General features: G+C 37.6%; 1 protein-coding gene across 1 annotated transcript in view; it reads right to left on the reverse strand.

Moving 5' to 3' along the window:
- Positions 1-544: 544 nt before the first annotated feature.
- LOC106652954 (sphingomyelin phosphodiesterase-like) overlaps positions 545-25,787 on the reverse strand; it is a gene marked incomplete at its 3' end in the record, with an annotated part of 32,832 nt that continues 7,589 nt past the window's right edge. Inside the window, exons 3-5 of the mRNA XM_014372198.2 lie at positions 14,646-14,839; positions 13,638-13,934; positions 545-937 (exon numbers count right to left, since the gene is read on the reverse strand). Of these exons, the coding sequence (XP_014227684.2) occupies positions 545-937; positions 13,638-13,934; positions 14,646-14,839 (884 nt within the window). The remainder of the gene's footprint in view (positions 938-13,637; positions 13,935-14,645; positions 14,840-25,787) is intronic.

The following is a 25,787-nucleotide window of genomic DNA, read 5'->3' on the forward strand; positions in this document are numbered from 1 at the left end:
ACTAACTTTCCGAATATTAATCGTTCCGAATTTTGAACAAGACCCCTTTCTAGATGCAGTGCTGCAGTTCCACGGAGTCCCCGTTCCTTCCCGTCGGCGTCCCTCCCAGAGGTGAGCCGAGCCCGAGACCCCGACGATCGCGTGTCTTTTCGTGCCTCTCTTTTCATTCATTTCTAGCTAGTCATGCCCTGATCGGTGACGAGCAACCGCTCATCTGGCGCGCCGTTCATCGGTAAAGCCAGCCAAGACGCAAAAAGCCCGTCAAGGCGGTGAGCACGGGGAGTTCACCGTCACAAATTCCAAAAATTTCTTATATTTTTCGTTTTCCAGTAGCCATTTTTTGTAAATTTTGTAAATTTGTAAACTTTAAATTTTGCGTAGAGGATGCTTACTTGCAAGTTATCCAGACCTCATTTTCAGCAAAAGTACAACAGTTCAAAAATATATTAAAAATTTGCCGTCCCGAACTTAATGGGTTAAAGTACATAGCATTGACATTTCCATTATGTTATCAAAAAAGTTTAATTAACTATAAAAGTTTTACCATGTGAGTCTCGTTAATATGTTTTAACATATGATCCAGAGTACGTTTTGGCATGTCACATTTTCTATAATCTCCCCATTTTCCGGCAGCAGCTTGAGGAGTTTTTGGTGATCCGTTAGTTAAGCGACAGCAAAGTGGTTCATTACAATCTGCATTTGAACCTTCTAGATAATATGGATCAAAATGTGTATCAGAAATCTGCAAAACCTTAAAAGATGGTAGACCTTGTTTTGGAGGAATTGGTGGTTGTATATCAGGTTTTTTAATTGGTGGGAATACAACTTCCCAGTCATGCAAAGGGTTATAAGTATTATCACATGCATCACCTATAACAAAACTGCAAATTTGAGCCGCTGACAGTTTTATATTTTTTAGCACTTCAATCACTTCATTCTGAAAAACAATAAACAATAATTCATATAATATGCGATCTTATATAGATTATTATAAATGTTCATTAATAATTTATGGACCTCTTTGCACGAATAACATTCATTTTAATTTAAGAAGAGATTGTTGTGCTTGCAACCTTACTACACTTGCTACATTCTCATAAGCAGAGATCTGGCTCTGTAAAAAAGAGCACTTTACAAAGATAATTTTTTCAACTCTATGCTAAGTACCTTACATTATAGAAATTGAAAAATTCAGTCTCTATCCTAACATACTGATAACACAGTTAGTTAAAAAGTAAATCTTCATTAAAAAACAATCAAATAAGTTACAAAGTAGGTAGTCTTCAGAATAAAGTATTGTGTTCTGAAATATTGCGTTGACTTCTTTGCCAACCCGTTAATGCTCAATTTCAGGTACGAGAAGGCCCAAACGGAGTGGAGGACTCACTCTCAGCAGGTCCTGGAGGAACATTTCTCATGAGAAATAGTAAGGTTGGGTGGGTTCTGAATAAAAGAATAACGACTGCAACTCGCTTCAAGGTCAAGTGTAATTTTAGCTCAAAATGTTTCAGCCTTTAAAACTTTCATAGTAAATCAGTTTCATTTTTTTTCAAATTTTTCAAATTATGAGAAGTTTTACTTTGAATTTAACGATTATTTTGAATTCAAAAAAATAATTTTAATTTTTGATAAAAATAAAATTTAGTGGTGAAAACATGTTAGATACATATGCATCGATGATTATTCAGCTAATAGTAGATTTTTTATTTGTTAATACATTGTTTATAAAATCGATTTATATTCTGTCACGATAAAAAGTATAGATCGTTCAGTTTTTTCAAAAATAGATAACTTACGCAAGTTAATAGGATATTCTACAAACGACGCTATCAAACATTTTGAAAAATATGCGAAAAGTTCTTATTATAATCGATCTGGGAAAGTGGCCGGAGAATAATTTGAGTAAAAGAATGAAGCCACTGCAAGTCAATCAGTAATTTATAAAACTAGTAAGTTTCAAACACGCTTCGTGCGCGTCAATTTTTTCTTCATGTTTTGAGGTTACTTAAGTACTAACTCGAGGTCCTTTTACGTGGTCTCACTTTTCGGCCATTCTCTTTTTTATACGGAGGAGATAGTTCAAACTACAAAAAGATAAAAATGTGTTTTTATCTGGACCTTTAATAAAAGTAAAGGTTCAAGAATTTGCTGCTGGTTTGAGTATAATAGATTTTAAATAGTCATCTGACTGGCTTTGAACATTTCAAAAAGAAAATAACGTTTTTTTTTACAAACGGATGCGGATAGTTATTTTGTCAATTTGAAAAAAGTTGAAAATTGTAAAATATTATGAAACTGGATCAATAAAGTACTCATTTCAAGCTCATGAATATATTTCATATTCGTAAATTGACAAAGTATTTTGAGTCCACCTTTGGAACGAAAGAGCAAAAGTATCAAGTTTCATAGTGTTTTCAAGATTTTTAAGAATCAACAAACGATATTACACATTTAATTTTGAGCCTAAAATAGAGCATTGCCATGTCATGGAATCGCAGCAGACGACGTGTAGCGACGCACGTATCTCTGCTATATGAGTTTCATACGTGTTATAACACAAAAGCAGTTATAACAAAATTAATTGAGCGCGCCTTTACAAGCGCGAGGTAGAGCATACGCATAGGTGAGACCGAAATTAAGGCACTCGTTGCGTAAACATTCGACGGTTGCACGCGCGAGTCTCTGTGGAAGTATAACGCCCCTTTTTTCGGATGTTCAAATGCTAGTACTGATAAGAGGTGCCCACTGCCCACGCTTAGACTGGATCAGGTAAAACGACATCAATAACGCACTGATATGTGCTGATATGTTTGCGAAGATCGGAGATTTCTGGGAACAAGTGGACGGAAGACCGGAGGTAGCAGCGTACAAGACATCGCATCGGTACACTTGCACTTATTTACGCTGATAAGGAACTGTGGCTGTTACACATTTAGCTCACGTGGACATCACGCGTTTACCTCATTCCACGCAATTCGTAAAACGAAGAATAGACCCCCATTGTCCGAGCAGTGCGACTTCTGCGAGCGCTATGATAGCACGATGATAGCACACACTGGGCCTGAAGCCCACGGATGATCGAACGCACGTTACGCTATTTGATCAGATGTATATCGAGGTCTGCGAGCTACTACAATTCGAAGAAATTGCAATCAATTGCAGGTATTCCCGATTATCGGCCCCCGCACGAATCAATAGAGGGCAGATAAGAAATTCGGTTATATACGGCCCGAAAAAGGAGGGCATCAGTCAGCCCAGTATGAGACTTTACGTACGGCGGAGCAACGCCGGTTTAGTAGAGTCAGTGTACAGTAACAAGTTAAAAGTGCAGTAAGTCAGCGATCATCCAAATTAATCGCCGGCGAGATTTCCACCATTGACAGCCACGGCCAACCATCAACGCAACAGCAACAGCCAACCGTCAACGCAGCATCAGCGCCAGCCAACCCAGTAGCAGCAGCATCGTCGATTAATTGTAAGATTATTAATAAATAAGTTGAATGCAATATAAAATGTGTTGTAATCATTTCTCTCCTTTACCCTGCTCTCTTGCACTCGTGCTCGCCTGACAAGCGAAGATGAATGCAAGAAATAATAACGACTTAAACAATTAAAAAATGTTTGGCAAACGAGCCATAACATACGAAATCGCAAAAAAATTATTATGTGATCAAATTGTTTTATCTTGAAAACCCTGGGGAAAAATCTATGAGACCTGACAGAAGAATGGCTAAAGAATATTGAAGAGCGCTGACAACTCATTGGTGATAGTCAGAAAAAGCTTGTTTTTGATGTCCTGCTCTGTACGCGGTTGCGGAACAGTTAGATATCAATTATTTCTAACTTTTACATATATTATTGGACATAAGAAAATGCCTTTGTCGTTAGGCGTCCAATTTTAAGAATCAGTCAAACATTATACCCTAAAACTGAATTTCTGCATCTGCGTGTAAATATAAGTAAGGATATTTACAATTGAATAGTAGTATTTTCGATGTTTTCATATGAAACAGTGATAAAAATTATTTCGCGACAGTTCAAAAATGCCCAATTTCGAAAAATATTCGAATCGGAAAATATTCGATTTTGAGACCCAATATTTGCATGCGCTACACATGCGCGTACGAAACTCGTCCGCTGTCCAAAGTTTATATTTTCAAGCTATGGTATGTGGACACCTTTTTGCGCTATTGTCCGATTTTCGTTCGCATCGTGAACTGATTTTTACGGTGTATGAACGAACTAAAACGACTTTTGTGTAAATAAATGACTGATATCGTCACGCAGTAAAAAGTGAGAGAAATATTTCTTACGCATCCTAAATATACGGAAAAGATGAATTTTAGTGTTTTCTTTCGACGAAAAGTTCACCATCGAATTTATTTAAAATGTAGCAGTCATATAGCGTCTGATATTGTTGATTGTCTTTGTCCTCACGCAAAAGTGAAAATGCTTCTATCTACGCCTATTTTGATCGTGCCGGAACGATTTTTTTTTGCTTTCTTGAAAATTTGGTCTTCTTTAAATCAATATATATTATGTATGGGTTTAAGTCAATATCAAGTTACCGGTAGTATTTAAGCGCAACACTAAAAATTATTGAAAATAAATTTATTGTTAGTATGTATCCATGGACTACAGTTATAAGTTGATCAAAATCTAACATATACCATCGCAAAGAACTTTTTTTAAAGAGTAATTAAAAAAAAAATAAAACTCTCTACGATAATTTTTGCGCCCTGTAGGCTGTTTTGAAGGTAACATTTGAAGTAAGTAAAACCCTTCGTTTAGCTTAAATCAACACGATTTTCTGGGCATTTTGTGTACACAAATCGTACCTTCAAAACGACCCTACAGGGCGCAAAAATAATCGTAGCAAGCTCTATTTTTTTTTTAAATACTCGTTGCAAAGAATTCTTTACGATGGTTTATGTTAGATTTTTTAAAAACAAATTACTGTTTTACGGGTACAATTGACCGGTTCGTCTTGGGAAAAATTTTTTTTAATTTTTGGAGCACCGGCAGAATCCTTAAGTTAAACTAAAAACATGAAGTTGGCCATCTACCTAGTGTCGCTAGGTGCCCTGAATAGCTGTCGATAGTTTTTTAAGTTTAAAACCGTGGTGCAAAAATTGTAAAGCATCGCTAAATAAGATTTAAATTGCCTACTATGCTCTGAGGGTAAAATTTATAAATAATAATTAATAATTTTTTAATAAGAAAATTATAACGCAATGCGCGATCGGGCATAGTTAATATCACACGTTGCATAAATTATAAATAAGTTTGAATACCGGCAAAGTATTGTATTGTTTTCATGATGATAATATATTAAAATTTTTATTAGCAACAACAGAACTTCAATATCAACGTGACCGATTTATTGTAATGTTTTATAAGCAACATTTACAACAATTACGAAGATAATTCATTAAAATATTAAAATATCGAAATAATCGTCAAAAATGCATATGTACAAAAGTATTATTGTAGTAATAGGTTAACGTTTGACTAAGAATTGTTTCATGGTTAATGGGTAAGCAATATGGACATAATGCATCTTCACAGCGGTCGCGTTGATATTGAAGTTCTGTTGTTGCTATTAAAAATGTTAATATATCATCATCATGAAAACAATACAATACTTTGCCGGAATTCAAATTTATTTATAAGTTATTCAACATGGGATATTATCTACCCCCCCATCACGCATTGCGTTATGTTTTCATTAAAAAATTATTAATCATTATCATCAAATTTATTTATTCAAACAGTAAACTGCAACTGAGACTCAGTTCATATTTGCACAGTTCTTTCGGGTAAACTTAGATAATGACCATCCATCAACATAAGAGAAAAAGAAGATTAAAAAAGAAAATAATTGAAGTACGAGTCACTTTTCGAAAATGTGATTTCTAATAAAAAAAATCAGAGATTGGAGGGGACAACTTCCAAATCTCCGAGATATTTTTCTTAAGAAAAAAGGTAAAAAAAATACAAAATTAAAAACAAATTGAAAATTGAAAAAATTAAAAAAAATCAGCTGTTTATGAACAGCTGCAAGATGTGAAACATCTTTATCAATTAATTAAAGAAAATTAAAGAATTACAAAGTAAAATAAAATTAATTTTAAAAAATGGAAGAATTTTAAAGTAATCGAACAAGTAAAAGTCGAAACTAAAAAATAAGTAAAAAATTAAAAACAAATTAAAAATTGAAAAATCAAAAAAAAAATCAATTTAAATTTAAAAAATCTAAAATAAAAAAATTAAAAAGTAAGAAAACAAAAAAACAAAAAATATGAATAAAAAAAACTAGAAAATTCAGAAAAATCAAGAAAAAGAAAAGTCAGAAAATCCCAACACAAGCATCGATGTTTCACATCTGGTGCCTTAATGCTCGAAAAACTACTCGGATTACTTAACTCAATGAGATGGAACGATTTTAAGAGTAAGCACGCATTGATTATGCACCAGATGTGAAACATCGATGCTTGTGTTGGGATTTTCTGACTTTTCTTTGTCTTTATTTTTCTTGATTTTCTAGTTCTTTTGATTCACGTTTTTTGTTTTTTTGTTTTCTTACTTTTTACTTGTTTCATTTTAGATTTTTTAAATTTAAATTAATTTTTTTTTGATTTTTCAATTTTTAATTTGTTTTTAATTTTTTACTTATTTTTTAGTTTCAACTTTTACTTGTTCGATTACTTTAAAATTCTTCAATTTTTTTTAATTCATTTCATTTTACTTTTTAATTCTTTAATTTTCTTTAATTGATAAAGATGTTTCGCATCTTGCAGCTGTTTATAAACAGCTGATTTTTTTTAATTTTTTCAATTTTCAATTGTTTTTAATTTTGTTTTTTTTTTACCTTTTTTCTTAACAAAAATGTCTCGAAGATTTGGAAGTTGTCCCCTCCAATCTCTGATTTTTTTAATTGGAAATCACATTTTCAAAAAGTGACTCATACTTTAATCATTTTCTTTAACTTTCAATCGTAGCTTCAAAAGTAAATTTTTATTAAAAATTATTCATTGATGAATTAAAATATTGAATTAGTTCATTGAGCGGTTATCGTTCGTTGTATGTTAATATAACATGATAAAAATGTCGACTTTCCTTAGAAGATACACACTCATAGACACGTATACATACATGCCCCCCAGCTCAGCTACATTCCCTAGTGCAAACTCGTTTATCGACATATGCATCGCGGACAATAGACTGAGCTTTACCAACCTTATGAGATCCAAATTAAAAACTCTCGATTATAATAGCGATCACAAAGAGCTCGCCTTCTCGGTCATCATGCCGGCCAACATCGAACCGATAGATCCATCGCTAAATAGGCGCCATGACTTTAAAAAAACTAAATGGAAAAAATTTACCACCCACCTAGATCTCTCTTATACACCTTTTATCAATCAATCATAATTTATCTAATAACGAAATAGATGCGAGCATCGACATCGTCAACAATCATATCACAAACGCAATATCAAAAATAGTTCCAAAGTTCCAAAACACCAACATTTCTCAAATCTACCTTAAGCACCACACCAAAAACCTACACAAACATAAATCCTTTCTAATCTCCTTACTAAATAGATATTACAAGGACCCTCAACACACCAGCCAAATCATAGACATAGAAACCATTAAATATCTTATCGACACCCCCAACAAACTTCTTAAAGAAGAATATAGTAAATGTCAAACCAACCACTGGAGTCACGTGTACAAAAGCATCGACCACAAAAAATCACAGTCATTCTTCCCACAAACAAACGCCTTTTCAGACCACAAAGCAGCCCAGCGATCAGCTTTTTAACGATTAACCAGCAAAATGCGCATCTCTGCCTCAGAATAAATATGCACCCGCCCGACGCCGATAACGAACAACATATATACGAGCCTAAAAGCATCCTAAACTTTATAGGCACTTACTATGAAACCATAAATTCTCCTCGTTTCACTAACCAAAGCACCCCATTAAAAAATGAAGTCGATACTTATATTCACACATTAATGACTGAATTCGAGAACGATACCATCGAGAACACCAGCATCACTACCTTTTCCGATAATGACCCCGCCCATAACCCCACTACCCTGGCAAATAACTCCCTATTCTCCGATTTTTGCACCACCTACTCTATTTTCAAATCCCTACTAAACAAAACATCAACAGGCCTTGATAATATACCACCAATTGGTCTCAAGCATCTACCCCTAAAGATTATTGATGATTACAATAAAATTTTTTTATAACTGCATCAACAACCGATACTTTCCCATTGCTTGGAAAAAAGCGAAAATACTCCCGATATTAAAAAAAAACAAGCCACCAAATCTGCCAACGAGCTATCGACCAATAAGCCTTACCCCAGCCATAAGCAAAGTTTTCGAAGCAATCCTATATAACTCAATATCAAACTTCACCTATGCCCACGAAATCATCCCGCATAACTAATTAGGTTTCAAACACAAACACTCCACAATACACGCTCTTCATAGATTTTCCCACCTTATTAACACGCACTTGCATAAAAAAGAGCTGGTCGGCGCCTGTCTCATCGATCTGGAGAAGACCTCCGATTCGGTTTGGAACGCTGGCTTACTATTTATACTATCAAAAAACAACTACCCCCCAGATTTCATACGAATTATCTGGATCATGTTATCGAACCGCGATTTCGTGATATGGATTGGCAACATCACATCGGACTTCACATTCAACATAATGGAGGGCTTGATGCAGGGTACAGTCAATTCACCAATACTTTTTAACATTTTCACTCACGGAGTATGCAATCTGGCAGGCCTGAATCGAGGTAATGGCACGTACTCTCTGGCTTTTGACGATCACTACGTCCTGCTGGTAGCCGACAAGGACCCCCGAATTATTGAACGTAAAATGCAGCACTTAGCCACAGAAATAAATAATTACTACACGAACTGATCAAGGAGCACACTGCGCCTGGGCCGGGTGGAGTACCAAACTCCGCTATCAAGATCGCCATTGCCGCGCACCCTGACATCTTCTTGCGGGTGTACACGGCATGCCTGCGGACCGGTGTCTTTCTCTCGTGCTGGAAACGATAGAGGCTAGTCCTGCTGCCAAAGCCTGGCAAGCCCCCCGAAGAACCATCGTCGTACAGGCCGCTCTGTATGCTTGATACAGCGGACAAGATTTTGGAAAAAATCATCTGTGACCGCCTCGAAGCCATTACCGAGAGCCCTGAGGGCCTCTCAGAACGCCAGTACGGTTTCCGGAAGGGACGATCGACGATCCACGCCATCGAGAACGTCATCGCTACAGCCCGAGAGGCTATCGCGGGCAAGAGATGGTACCGCGGCACCAAGAAATACTGCGCCGTCGTGACCCTCGACATGAAGAACGCGTTTAATTCGGCTCGGTGGAACAATATTCACGCCGCACTACGCCGAATGTGCACGCCTGAGTACCTGCTGAGAATAATCAGCAGCTATCTCTCAGCGAGAGTGCTCGACTACGACACGGATGACGGATCAGGGTCCTACAGAGTCACAACAGGCGTTCCGCAAGGGTCTGTCTTAGGGCCCATCCTGTGGAACGTCATGTACGACGCCGTTCTGCGCCTCAACTTTAGAGGCAACGTAAGGATCGTAGGCTTCGCGGATGACATCGCCTTGGTGGCCGTCACTAAGCACCTGTGGCAGATCGAGTACGATCTGAACGCGGCCATTGAGCAGGTGCGCCCAGAAGTAGCCTATGAGAACTCTATGCTCACGTCGTTGACTTGATCCTCCTGTATGGAGCGCCCTTCTGGAGATGTGTGACGTAGACGCAGGCCTACATCCGTCAAGTGGAGACCATACATCGATGAGCCTTCCTGCGCATGATCAGCGGGCGACCACACGTCTCCTACGACGCGACGTACGTGATAGCCGGCTTACCACAACTGACCCCACTAGCGGACGAGTGGACATGGAGAAGTAGGCTACTATCTCACGCAACTCCTGTCCGGGTATGGCTACTTATATATAAAATTTATACCATTTCAAGGGCAAAACTGTTGACATAAGGTATATTACGTTTGGGATCGTTAGGTAATGCGTTTCACATGTTGTTATGTTGATACGATAAATAGTTTGAAGATATACATATTGAGTACCCATTGGATTTTTTTCAAAATTGAAATTCATTCATTAAGGATGGGATTTCGTCATAACACAACGCGACAATTATTCAAAAGAATGAAAAATATCGCAAAGTATAGTAAACGAGTTAATAATCGATAAATAGCTCAAAATTTTCTGAAAAGTGAAAATTCTGAGAGTGACTTATTGTATTTACTATTTTCACCTTCCATTGTATATTAAATAATTTCTTATGGCTATGAAGGTGGTTCGGGTAGTATCTTATGTGAGCAGCAAGCAATCAAATATGACTTCTTAGCATTAGTCATAGCAAGATCAAGTTTGAGCTTAAGCCCATCTCTCAATATTTTATAGGAACGAGTCCCACTCGTTGACTTCATGTTCGAAATCGATGGAATTGAACCTTCCTGTAGGGTACTGCCCGATTTCAGCCAAGGGCTCGATACTTCGTATATACTATTTTCACCTTCCATTGAATATTAAATAATTTCTAATGGCTATGAGGTGGAACCATCAGCCATTAGAAATTATTTAAGAGTGAACTATTGTAGTAAGGCTGAAAACCTATTCAAATCACCGGACAGAATTGATTAAAAAATTTTTTTTGCTGAGATTCCGAGGTTGACACAAATGCAACAATTTCTCCTGCGCGTGCAAAAAATATCGCAAAATAGCGCACGAGTTAATAATCGATAATGAGCTCTTATTTTTCCGAAAAGTTAAAATTCTGAGAGTGAACTATTGTAGTACGGCTGAAGACCTTTCCGAATTACCGGACAGAATTTGGTTAAAATTTTTATTCTAGAAGATCTCATGGCTGACACAAATGCATCAATTTCTCATGCGTATGCAAAATTTGAAACATAACCTTAAAACGACACTTCAGTGGATTATCGAATTATTAGAATCGAAAATTCTAAGCGTGCACTATTGGAGTAGAGCGGTATACCTTTCAAAATTTCCGTGAAATCTCGTGGCTGACTCATGTTTGATTAAAAATTAAAATACCGCTGCTAAAGTGGCAAGTGGCAAAGTGCTTCCTCATGAAAAATTGTATTAATAAAAGGGTTTGGTTATTAAAGGGAAAATTCGTATTTCATTTTTGAATTTCAAATTCCGTTTTCTTTAATGCATACGAAACTCCGAAAAAACTTGAAGATTTCTAGAATTTTGTGTAAGATTACCTTGCTACCGAACCTACCGTACCTACCACACACACACACACATCCATACACACGGACATTTGTTGAGAATTCAATCTAGTTTACAAATATGTAAACCAAATTGTCCTACGAGGTCTGGTTCAAAATCTCGTTTTCGAGCCTATCACAGAGCTTCCTCTATGAGGAAGCAAAAACGTGATTTGACGGTAAAAAAACTTTGGATGATTGGACTTTTTTCTGAGTGTATTTTGGTACTTTTTACTCGAGATAAAAATTGAGTGATTTTCCTGAATTGTGCCATGCGATGACGCGCTAGGACACTTGGTGTGAAATGCCTCCTATGCAGTTAAATATATCTTACTATATGGCCAATTCTCTGTGAAATCGATTGGTCAAAAAAATTTTTTTTCTGCAAATATGAAGAACTTGTTGTATTTGATGTCAGATTTGTCCCAAAAAAATTTTAGAAAAATTGGGGCCTTCTATGACACTTTTTCAGTGGCCCAAAGTTGGCCATTTTAGGGTTTTTTTGAAATTCATGAAAAATCACAAATATTAAAATAATTCCTGGATTAAAGTAGAATGATTCAAAAGTAAAAGTGCCCAGCAACTTTTTTGTTGGAAATTGTCCAAATTTTCAGAAAAAAAATATGCCAAAGTGATTGGAGCCACCTAAATACACAATAGTGGGAAAACATAAAAAAAACATAAAACAAGAAATCTACTCGAGTTTGAACCAGACTTTCATTTCCTAAACTATGTAAAAAGCTTCCCAAAGATGTCAACTAATGCCTAATAAAGTTTTGTAATGGGTCTTAAAGTTTAACGCAATGTAGACAACAATGAATGGCGAAAAACGGACACGGACCGCGAGGACGAAACAGCTGGGGGACAGCGGAAGGCAACGGCAGGGTAGAACGACGGCCAAGGCATCGGAGCGAAGAAATAAGGTTGTAGATTGTATTAAACTTGGACGGTTGCGCGGAAGTGTGTGTGAGATTGCGTAGTGTGGATGGATGAATGAGGAATAAGGAAGTATTTCGCGTAGTAGAATTGTCGTGTAAGAGTCGGGTGACGATCAGAATACCTGTTGCAGCGAGTACCTTAGATTATCAAGCATACGTGGTTCGAGTCTACGTGTCGAGTTTCAGGCCTGTGCGTGGCCATTTTGCGAAGCGGTACTTCCACCTTGGACGCTCCTGTAAGAGCATGGAAGACCAAATCGCGCGTCTTCTAGCGCGAGCAGAGTAAAAGCGTAGACTGTATTTCGGAGAAACGAGCCGATTGCGCACAGTGCAATTACGCGGCACTTGACTAGGACTCGCGTCGGGCTAGCGTTGTAACCCGCGCGTTTTCTCCTTGGACTCGCGTATTATCGATTATTTCAGAGGCGTGATACGATGGTAGTGATGAAACGGGATACGAGATTGTATAAAGGATAGTGAAGGTTTGAGTTGAATAAAGAAACGAGTATTTTTGTGCAAAAGTACATTTTTGCATAGTCTTTTCGCGACCCTCTCAAACTTATTTTCAACTTGGACTACCGAAGCTCATGGCGCACTTGGTGGCGGCTCGACCCCTTTTGAGGTAATTGACTCAAGGATAGGCAACCCGGAGCCTCTGTAAATAAATAATAGGACTGCAGGCTGGGCATGGGCTAGGGCCCAAAACCTCGCACGTCTCAATATATAAGAGTTACGTGTGATTGATTATTGACTATGGCATATTTATATACTGCCCCAAACACTCAGTCTTGAGCCAAACCCTCGCAAGTCTCATACTACTTTATTTTAAGACAACTCAAGATCTAAATGTTATTCTATTCAAATACTACAAGACATTAGCCATTTAACAGGCTGGGGTACTTTCAAGAAAAAAAGTCAATTTGTTAAAATTGGTACATTTTTTTGTTGAAATAATTTCCATCTCGAAATTCAACTACTTTACATTTTAAGTTATTTAACATCAGGCAATATTAAAAAAATCATTCTAACACCATTAAAGTGGAAAGAAATTGATTTTCATCTTTGTCGATTTAACTTTTAAAACTCAAGCTACGAGTCATCACAAGATCTTGTCAATCGCATTTTGAATCAATGATTTTGACTATAGATTTAGACTATGAATTCTTACGCTATCCTCTTAAAAAAGGGTCAAGAAAAAAGCACTGCAATGTGCTCTTCACGTATGCTACGACCGTTAAATACACGATTTTTTAATAATTTTGCGAAGAGTTTACATTGAACGAAAAGCTTTTATGACTTTGTTCTATCATAAATATGAGGCATAAAGTTCCTAAAAATATTCATTAACTTAGGCCTATTAACTTACTCCCATCAATAGAGTGACTCCATGACAAACCCTTGGAGTTTGTATTTTAAGAGATACACAAAAGTTATAGATACTGTTTAATATATCTGTCTCAGATTTATTTGCTCGTATAAAATGTTGCAAAAGTCCTGCTCCTACTTTGCATGCTGAACATGATACTTTAGACATGACTGAGGTTTCTACTTCTGTCATTACTCTTTGAACATCAAGAAGTTTCATAGCTTTATCAACAAAATTTGATAAATGACCACTGTGTTGAGCTGTTTCCATATCCCATAGTAAACGTGCAAACTTAATCTGTAAAATAATTGCAAACATATCAATAGATAACAGGACTGTTTAAACATTTCAATTTACAATTTTCATTTTTGAAAAAGTTTTAGTCTATCAGAAACAAAAGCAGAATTTGAGAATTAATTAAAATGGTGTCAGCTCCTCAAGAGCTAGAATCAAAAATAAAATGAGTACCGAGCAGACCATAGAGTGAGAAGTCGGTACAGATGGAAAGTTCTTAATTAGCTGTAAGTTTGATTTCCAATTAACGCGTCATAAAAACGCGAGTAAAAGACAATTGTGTTTCAGGCCTTGACCTTTGAGTTTATTGATAGAAAAATGATTTGACTGCAAAGGGGTGAGCTGATTCTCACGAAGAGGTCTTACGTTGAGAGAAATCACTTAAGGTGAAAAACTCGTGGAATTTCTTTAAACCCTTATCTCTAATCTAAGACTCCGAGTTTGAGTCATCCAATCAAAATAATTTGCATTTGAGGTCCTTAGTTCAAATATTTCCGAAAAATTCATTTTCAAGAGGAAAGATAATTAAAATAGTTATTATATTTTAGAGATACCACACGAGGTCTTCTATGTGTGACCCATTGTGATATTGAATCTCGTGGGTGAATTTCGGTAAAATTTCACCAACTTCATCAATTATAGATAAGCTTGCAAAGCTATTTATTTGGCATTTGAAATTACTTTGTTGTGTTGCTCATAACTTTCAAAACTTACATATTCAGCATTTTTTTCACTTGAAGAAAATCCTCTAAAGGCTGTTGGCGGCATTTGGTGACTTATGTTTCGGAAAGGTAATATAGTAACTTCATGATTTTTAGTGGTTGAGTTGAATGATGCCCTTTCATCATTTATTAGTCTTCCATCAATTCTACTATTATCAATGTAAGATATTGATTCCATAGGCAAACCTTAAAATATAAAATAATTTATCAATATTTTTTTGACTATAAAATTTAATGCATAGTGTTAAAATCTGTGATGCAACTTTTCACTATAAAAAACAATTATGAAAGAAACTAATGAAGCTACGAGAAGCAGCTAGCGAACGGCTACACATATCGCAGGCAGCCAGCAATTTCAAGCAGCCAGGGTGCCAACAGTATGAGAATGAGTATGTGAGTGTGTGTGTGTGTGTGATCTATGGAGAATAATGACACTGGTCAAATACTGTTGACGCCTGGGGCTATAACGACCTCCTTTTACGTATTCACGACGCACTCTATGCATCAACTCGCAGGTTCGCAATCAACGCAACCTTTTTGCCGAGTACGCGGCAGTACGTTGTAGGCGAGCAACGAAGGCGCACTGTACCACATCACTATAAAACAAAATCAAAGTTTGAGTGCAAATATGAAGGTCAATAAAGTTAATTTTCATTTTTTCATTATTCCTGATTGTCGACATTATTGAATCTTTCATCCAATCATACACCAGTGATGACGCAAGTATAATATTATAAATAACCAATAATATGTCTTCCTTTATTATCGTTCCACCTTGGCAACGAAAACTAATGAATATATATTTTATACTTTAAATCCCGACCATGGGATATGACACATAGCAAAACAAATGAAAATTGTCTAATCATCGTAAATCAAACGTAACAACTGTTATTCTTTATACTCAAAACAACCAATTTTCTTATTTTCAGTCATATGATCATCAATATGATTGATTTGAAATTTGTTTGTTCATCCGAATTGGGTCTGTGAGTTAAAAGGGCTGGAGTACCGTACTTTTTCACATGTGTTCAGGATGGGCTACACAATCTTCGCGACTAAATCTCCGGGACTGTGTTTTTTCGTGCGTGTTTTTTCCCGGGAGATTATGTCCCGGAGATTTTGTCTCCGGAGATTTGGTCGCGGAGATTATGTCGCAGAGATTTTATTGGTAACCCGTTCAGGATATGGTGCTTGGACTTAATTTAATAAGTATCGAGTCATCAGGTGATAACAAAGAGGGGGTTTTACACATAATTAATAATTAAATATTGCATGTGAGATTTACTTCTTGAGATCAAAAATAAACTCACAGGATATGTTTTCTGGGTGTACAAAGTACCCTTAGTACGTTTGAGTTAGATCTAAGACCCGAAGCTGAGGTCGTCTCCTTGCAAGTGTCTCAGCACAGTGGCCAAACTTCACTTATACGTGAAATTACTTGATCTTATACGCACTGAAAACCTTAGGGAAGACCAGGGTGTGTTGACGCTACTTTTAAAAAACAGTTATTTTTTAATCGATATTAAGATTATATCGATGAACTTTTTGCAAAGATAAATAGAACTTGCACAGAGCTAACTGTACATAAATACTTTTATTCCAATAAAAAAAGATTTCTTCACTGTTTAGGTATTTTTATGTAGTAAAGACACAAGTGTCTGAGGGGGTAAGTTGGCACAGCTTTGGGGCAAGTAAGCATTTTTTTTCGTTTTCTTATAAATTAACAAATTTATGAAAAATTAAATTATTTTAAACTTATTAACAGTTTTTAATTTATTTATTGACTTTAATTTTATAATTGACGGTTGGAAAGGGCACTGAAAGTAAAAAAATAGTATATTATAATATATGTGACTTAAGCAGGCCATTATTGCACGGCACGGTAGCACCCGAGCGAAGCGAGGGTGCTAGTGCCGTGTTCAGAATCAGCTACTTAAGTCATAAGTATCTTACGTTTTCTTATAGCAGTGTGCTAAATTCACGTTTAGGCCCCCTTTGGCGAGATATAAGGAGCTCATAATAGCGTCGCCGTGCAGTAATGAGCAGCCTAAGTCACAGCAAAGTGTGCCTTAAACTTGAACTTTAGCCAAGCAGTGCTATAAAAGTTTTTTTTTTATTTTTAACAATACGTAAAAACCATTTTTGGAGGAAGATCCTTGCCAATAAATTGGCAGTGGTTTTTTCTCATCTACCAATTCAGCTTCAAATTTAACAAAAATTCAAATTATTCAACAAAAAATGTGCCAATGTCCCCGGAAATTTTAGTGCCAATATGCCCCTATCACTCCGAAATTATAAATAAAAAACACTTAAAAACACACATGATTATTAGAACACGAATTCTACACATGAGTTCATTACGCAAGATGTATCTTTTAATTTAATAGAAAAGACTTTATCACGATTACTTCATAAGATGTGTGATATCGCCTCCGAAAATGCACTATTTTTCAAAATCAAAAATCAAAAAACCCCAGAAAATAGGCAACCCTATCTCTACTAAAGTTGGCCGGGAAACGAAATGTTTTTAATCCTGGACCTGTCAAATTGAATATAAACCACATGGCCCCCGGTGCAACCGCCGAACAATCAATGTTCTCACGCGCATTGATTCCGATTTTTCACAAACAATCTTTTTTACGTTATTGTTTACGTATAAGTAACTGCAATAATTTCACACTTATAAATAATTTATTTATAAGCATAATCAAAAACCCAGATCCTTCTCCCAACGTTTAAATCGTCAAAGATACAGTAAAGATGATATGGCTCGCTGACGATAGAAAACTATCCCTTATTCATTACAAACTATATTTTTAATCTAACATTTATTATTCATTATTTATTATAAATATCAACCTTCTTTTTGCTATTAAATAAAATAGAAAATATAATAGAAAATTAAATCGAATGATCTAGAAGATCAGAGTTCAAATAACAACAGATGTGTCGATGGACGAGTTGCAGGCTTCTCGCGTCACCAAGGCAGAGACAAACACGCAAGTCTTGTAAAATTACACATCGAAGAACTTGTAACTGAAAATTTTAATCAATCTCGTTTGCGACTCCGACCAGTGTGGGTCTCTTCTCAGTGTCCTCTCTTTCTGTTTCACAGCCTCTGTGTCTCTGCCTCTGTCCCACGACGCTTCCAGCCGTCGAATTATTATCTCAATAATATAAGTTATAAATTATAATACAGGCCTATCTCGTTATACACGGGGGTTACGTTCCGGAAAAGTTCCGCGTATAGCGAAATCCGCGTATAACGAGGCAAAAAGCGAATCTTCAATAAAGACTTTTTATTTTACATAAATATATCAATATAAAATTCTACAAAGGTTTCGTAAAAAGAACGGTAACTTTGCAATAGCAGCAATACACTCCTGTTCTGTGATTAAATTTAGAATTTTTAGTTTTTCAGCCAAATTAATGACTTTTCTTTTTTTTATTGGAGTTTTAGAAATTTTTGGAGTATTCGGAGCCATTGTCAAATTTTTCAAAAGGTTATAAAAAAAAATGTTCGACCGTCTTGAACCGCGTATAACGTGAACTTATCCGCGTATAACGAGAAATCGTCGCATTTGGCAATCGGCGTATAAGGGTAAACCGCGTATACAGAATCCGCGTATAAGGAGGTATGCCTGTATATTCATTTAATTATTTCAAATGCTTGCTTTTAACTTCATTTATTTTTCCTCTCTAAATAATTTGATATATTAAACAAACACAACTCCTAATGTCATCACTGCCCCGAGGCGATCAATGGGTAACCATTTCGCCTTGCGGAAAGTGACCCTCTTTTCCTTACTAAAATTTACGATGTTTGAACTTGCATAAATACATGGAAGTATACTTGTGCTATAAGACGTCTCGTCTTGGCACTAATGAAAATTCATACAAGACCACTATAACCATAAGGTTGCAAAAGTCCCGTCTACCGACGTGACAATGGAAAGATAATTAAAGTTTTTGTAGAATGTAATATTTTTTCCGGCTGTCAAAATTTTTCAATCGCACTTGCTTCTTTACTCAAGACTGATGCGAAACTGATATTCTGAACAAATATTCGTCACAATACAGTGTTTTAATTAATGGCATTGCCATCTCCTTTCAAGGAGTTGATAAGGAGGAATACGCGGCACAACCCGGTCTCCTCTACTAAATGCTGTGACAATGTCACTGGCGACGAACGCCAGTCGTCTTTGCATGAATGCCGCGTGTATGCGTGTGAGAGAGTAGTGACCGACCGACCGGGTAGGGTGAAGCAAGAGCTAAGCGCTTTTAACCTCCGCACGCCGCGGTAGCGTAGACGTAGACGTGCTCGTTACCGACCGAACGAGCGGCGCGGCGACACAGCAGCAGTGGCAAGAGCAGCGGGAGGAGGGGAGAAGTGCAACGAAGAAGGATATGTCTGGACACACGAGGAGACACAAGGAGATGATTACGTATCACTCGACGGAGAGAACCACGTCGAGGTCCGTGGCCTAGAAGCGAGTGTGAGAACAGCCGTGAAAAGTGGATTCGAAGCTGGCGAATTGCTGAGTGAAGCGTTGTGGAAATTGAGATCGAGTACGAGTAACGTCGAGCATTTTATCCGAGGCGAAGTATACATAGGCAGCAGTGAGCGAATTGCGAGAGTAGCTAAGTGCCAGGAAGTTAGAAGCGCTTAGCTCTTCCTTCACCCTGCACGGACGGTCGGTCAATCGCAACTCTCTCACACGCATACATGCGGCATTTATACGAAGACGACTCTCATTCATCGCCAGTGACATCGTCACAATGCATATAAGGGGGAAAGGCACCTTACAATTGAAAATTTTTTTATTGAATTTTTGAGTAGGATTTTTCCTCCCCTTTTCATTGCATTTTTCGAAATTCTAAAATTTTGATTTTGCAAGGAGATATAGCTATTTCCGTGAGCCTTTTCCTATATGTACACTACATGTTAAATTTTTTCTTTTTTTGCGTTTTCTGGTGAGTAGTGCTTTTGGTAATCTGTCGTAACTTTCAAAAGGGTTCCCCCCACTTTCCCGACTCCGCTTTCACGTCAACCATTATCACGACAAGTATTTTTCCCGACAATCCAAAATCCCGAATCCAACAACCAATCCGACAATCATTTTCCCGAATAAAATTTCCCGACAACCATTTTCACAACAAGTATTTCGAATTTTGTACATATAATGATAGCCCTAGCTTATATTCCCGTAGACGATGTGTTGCCAACATTTAAAGCTTTAAAAAAAGAAGCTCCAAGTGCACTGAAGACTGTATCCAAACACTTCTCGAATACTATGTTATTAGCATTCCAGCAGTTCGAGGAAAACGTCCTAAGAAAGCTACACCTCCGCGTTATCTTATACAGTTATGGAATCAGTATGACGCTGTGCTAGCAGGGACTCATAAAACAAATAACGTTAGTGAAGGACACAATCACTTTCGGTTAATTGTCGGTAAACACCATCCAGACTTATACAGTGCACTGAGGGAGTTCCAAAAAGAACAGGCCGTTGTGGAGATATGCATCGCAGAGTTAGGATTAGGACGCGCTATAAAAAGAGCACCAAAACTAAAATGAATTGTTCAGTATGAAAATATCTTGGATAGAGAAGTATCTTCGTTCATTGGCTCACACTATAAATCTCTGATAGATACTTTCATTTTTTAAGTTAATAAATTTGTTATTACATATTCATTGTAATTATTCTTTATGATGAACGTCGGGAAGAATACTTGTCGTGAAAATGGTTGTCGTGAAAGCGGAGTCGGGAAAGTGGGAGGTTACGTTCAAGGTACCGTTTGAGCTACGCTCAAGGGTCACGTACGCTTCTTCAGAACATTAATGCTTACAAACACAAGCACTTTAGGAGTAATCGAACACACAGAAAGCTCTGCACGTATAGTTAGGCTTATATTTTTTTTCATTGGATAAAATTAAAATCATAAAAGTACTGTTTGAGAGACCTATAAGTATACTCCTTATGGCAGAATATTACGAGTTACAGAAGTGTACACACATGCCGAATAAAGTTGGCCGTACACTGAAAGAAATTTAGAAGCATATCTCTCTCTCACAGAGACCACATCGCTCCAGGCACGCTGGTAGAAGAACTCTATGTGTTAGGAAACGTTACTGGCCAAGATTGGGAGCGTTTTGACCCCTAACGTAAGACACCGTACTCGTCTTGCGTGTGCTTGACGATATTAGGTGAGTGGACAATTGCAATACCGATGAGGTGGTATCGAAATTATCTCACAAGAGACAAGCGCGCGCTTGTCATGGGATCAAAACGCTCCCTAGTGAGATTAGATTCAACCGAAAATGAGGAATAATAATGGTCCGCCACTTTGTAGCATAATGTGACATCGTGAGACAAAAACAATCCAAAATTTTTTTCAGTGTAGGGTGAGGTAAACAATTAAATTTTGTAAAAGTGTCCTTCTTATGATAACGGGTTAATCGATTTATCTAAATTGCGGAACATAAAAATCTGGGAAGATTTCGCCATCGTGCTCGCACGTGTGTATTCTGTGCATGCGAATTGTAGCAGTGGTGACGAGCTCATTGTGTGTGTGAGAATTGTATGGTCAGTTGCCGTTGCAGTAATTGGAAAACGTATATAGGTGTACGACAAGGCATATGCGCCAATCCGCGATCGTTGGATACGTGGCTACAAGTCGGCGAGAATAGAATGGCACGCGGACGTTTCGGCGGCCATCTTGGCTTAGTTGAGTCGCAGCCATCATCTGCTACTACGTAGCAATAGTACTCCACTGACGGCAGTCCGAAATCGCCACGAGCGTACGTGATGGCCAAAGTTTGAAACACAATATAGTGAACATTTTTGAAATAGTATCTCGCGAGTATTTATTTCTTATTTTCGTGTAGTAAATTGTCTTGCCTTACTTAATTTGGGAGAATTAATAGATTTTCACAGATTTTCATAGGTACTCAGATTTCCTCAGCCAAAATTAAAAGACGATTCACCTGGACCCAACAACGCAGACTAGACGGAAGGCTCAAAACCTCCGTGGAGAGGTAAATGGTGGAAGAAAAAGTCCCAACTCAAAAATTCTTGTCGACAGTATTTGAGCTGGGTTTTGGTAATTTAAAAATAAAAAAGCACTTAAAGTGCTAGTGTACACATATGTTGTTGTAGTTCAGCGCACGTCACTGCCTGTGAGCTACACTCTTGTTCCCTTACGTCGCTATTTCGAACTGTCCAACAGCGAGTCGGGCGGACTATAAAGAAGTGCGAGGAACAGACAAGCTATTCCAAACCTTTATTGAAGCTTTTTTAAAGTTTTTTGTATTGCTTCAAGAGTTTTGGGTCGATGCGAACTCGTTGATTAGCGGTGATCGGCGGAAACATCTCGAGCGCTGGGCGGCCCAGCCCGGGTGCGGCTCGTCGACGCAGGCGGCTGGTCAGCGAGGTGGATAGGTCAAAGACGGTAACAATGGTAGAAGCGGTGATTGCGACGACCAAAGCAGTGGTCAGCTCAGGCAGCTGTGGTGTTGACGGTCATTGAAGCACGGTGACTCGTCCGAGTCGATTCCTAGGTGCGGCCGGGCGGTGAGTCCTAGCAGTTGGTCGTCGAACGGTCTCCCTTCGTGCTAATTGTCCGTGGAACGCCTACTGCTGGCACTTGAGTTGTCATCACTTTGACGGGGAGGTCGTGCGCGTTTCCACTACATTTCGCGGCCTGCTCGAGCTGCCAAATGTAGCAAGCGGTAGGCCACGTACCCAGGTACTTCACGATTCTCTTTACGTCCACAAGCGGAATTTCAGGTAAGGCAGGGTGAAGAGTAGTGAGGTGAAATAGGTGAATGAAGAGGCTTGATTTCGAATTTGAATACTCTGTTTATTTAGATCCCGGAGAGCGAGCCAGGATGTGATTAACCCAGGCTCTTTACTCGGTCTTATTTAATCACGTCGCTTGCTGATTCTTCTATTGCGAATATGTAAATTAGAGAGCTTGCCACGTAACGGCGACACGACTCCCTATTACGCGTACATCAATGTATACATGTGGGTATAACCAACAATAAGCTTTGCAATCGATATTTTTATATACAATTATTGTATTTAGAATAAAAAAATACCAATTCAATTCCAAAAAAAATTTTCGATTGCAGGGTTTTGGTACCAGTCAGAACAGGTCAAAGCCCGATTTCGTGATATTTTTAAATTTTAAAATATCAAAATTCGTTTTTTATTAATGTGAATAATTTCTTGAAGCAAAACTAATATACTACTAGATTCTGCAGGAAAAATTCCAATTAATAATAAGTTTTAAATATTTTTCAAATTGTTAATGTTCATTAACAGAGTTTGTGAACAGGAGTTAATAAAAAAAAGAGATAGGATTTCAGTATTTTTCATTTAAATTATGCCAGTGCCACAATGATTTTTAAATATTTGTCCAAACCGCACCGATCAAATGCCGTTACATTTCAAGTAACACAATTTTTTCAGGTCGTAGTGTGAGAACTCCCAGGAGTATGAGTTCATTCTTTACACACATGAATGCTCTCTTGCACTGTGCGTTCTATTCAAACATTTTTGTTTTAGCAGATTCATGTAGAGCTTTTAATTTCTCTAATCTATTTTTAAGGAATCTTGCATAAAACGTAATTAAGTCTATGAAAGATAAAAATTTGTAGAATGTGGCACTACCATCATCGCCTTTACTTTGGTGTTGATTTATGCAAACCTTCTTTATCTATAATAATACCATGCCCTCCAGACTTCGTGCGAAATAATTTTCCAATCGCGTACGACGGTATACTCAGAATGGAATATTTCAAGACACAAAATGCCGTCTTATCCCTCGCCATGAATAAGATTATTATCGAAGATACTTCTTTCCAAGAGCTACCCCTTATATAGCATAATACATATTAATATTATCATTATTAATTTAATAACATACGACACAGAAAAAAACCTTAGCCTTGCCTTGATCAAATAGTACGAATTCAAAACCAACGCCCGGGTGAGCCTCGCGTGACCATCAGTCAAATTGTCACATAGCCCACACATAGAAAGGATCGAATCAATGTTAAAAACACTAAATTTTGACCCTTTGACTTCAGATGAATATATTCATGTCATAAGCTTTAAATTTTGGCTGCAATCTCGCCTGCCATCTGATCGGCTTTGCATGAATAAAGCTACAACACACAAAATTGTAATACCAACGGCCGCCGTATTAACGTGACTCAGTAAAAAAACAAATAACCAAACTCATCGATAACCATGTCATCAAGAAATCGAACTCTTTTTACAACTCACTATCGTGGATAGTATCCAAAAAAAGTGGGACCTGATGGCGAGAAGAAGTGGAGATTAGTAATTGACACTTTAATTTTAAGCGAAAAATCTATCAACGTCCCCACTACCAAACATTACCAAAATTTGAGACCAATTCGGAAGCAGCTTATAACTTTCAACTTTCGATCTACAGTCTAGGTTCTATCAAGAAACGATAGATACATGTGATGCACACAAAACTGTAGCGAACGTCTGACGTTCACAACCACGTTCAGTACGCAGCGCTGATGAGAAAAGAAAAACTAAATGAAAGCTCAATCAATTGATAGCTCTGTTCTAATAATCATCTAACTAATTAACCTACAATAAAGTTCATATAAAAATATTATATCTCCTCTCTCTTTATTTCCATATTTGGTGTCCTTTCATCCCGTTTATCACTACTTGTTTCCTTTGCTGTTCTTAATTATCATGGTTTTGGAGAGCGGAGACAATAATCAGCGCTGACTTGCCGAGCAGCAGCGGCTCCTCAAACAGTTCAACAGGATCTGAAAAAATGTCCACACCTCAACAGGATTTTGGATTGTCGGAACAACAGTTGCTCACCGAACAGCAGCGGCTCAATGACCAACGCCTCGAACAACAGCAACAAAATTCCTCGACCAGCAACGACTTCTTGGTGCTGCAGCTGCAGCATAGAATCGGATTTCTCTGTTTATTATCACCTCTTATCTGATTGCCGAATCAAGGCCATTATCGATAGTGTTACCGGTTTATGTGCATCGAGAATTTCGAAAGTTTCGTTGCAAAGCAGCGTCAAAGCTGTCAGCCTGTCATCGAATCATTTCGAATTACTCTCCAAATTTCCCGCTGTAACGCACCCAGTCGATTTACCTCGTGAGATTAAACACGAAACTGTACATCATATTCGTACGATTCCTGGGCTACCCATTACTTGTAAAGCTCGACGATTGTCTTCTAATAAATTTTTAATTGCTAGACGTGAATTTGACGATATGATACGAGCAGGCACAGCTCGTCTCTCGGAACGCTCGGGGAAGATTTAGCACGGAAAGGTGACCTCGGATGGTGACCTTATGGAGATTTTCGATCATTTCCCGATTCCTGTAAAGCGACCTTGCAAAAGCTTATCGGCAAATTCCTGTGGCTAAAGACGAGATTTGTAAGACAGCAATAGTAACTTTATTTAAACTTTTCAAATTCCATTTTATGAAATTCGGGCTTCGAAATGCTGGACAAACCTTCCAACAGTTTATGGACCAAGTTTTACGCGGACTGGAATTTTACTTTGTGTACATGGATGATATTCTCATCTATTCGCGTTCTTCATCTGAGCACAGTCTTTGAGCGTCTCTCAAAATACGGGCTTGTTATCAACGTTGAGAAGTCTGTCTTTCATATAGCCGAAATCACTTTCATTGGATACATGATCTCGACAAAAGGAATCCGGCTCCTCGAGATTACATCGAAGCAATACAAAATTATGCTTTACATAAAACGGGTACTCTTCTCGTATATCTCCGCAGCGAAGCGTCGCTCGCTCTTTTTACAGACGCATCTAGTCATTCTATTGGAGCTTGAGTTCAAAAATTAGTCAATAACACCTGGCAACCTTCGGCGTTCTTTTCAAAGAAAATGACGTCTAAGGAATGTGCTTGGCCAGCGTATTATCGTGAGCTTCTCGCTATTTAAGCAGCCATTCAGCATTTTCGACATATCTTAGAGAGACATTCATTCACGATTTTCACTGATCACAAGCCGTTGATCTAAGCTTTTCAGCAAAATGGCGAGAAACTTCCACCAATCCAATTAAATCGACTTTCTTTCATTTTCGA

This window comes from Trichogramma pretiosum, unplaced genomic scaffold, assembly GCF_000599845.2.
Source record: "Trichogramma pretiosum strain Unisexual culture from Peru unplaced genomic scaffold, Tpre_2.0 scaffold137, whole genome shotgun sequence".
NCBI classification, from domain to species: domain Eukaryota; kingdom Metazoa; phylum Arthropoda; class Insecta; order Hymenoptera; family Trichogrammatidae; genus Trichogramma; species Trichogramma pretiosum.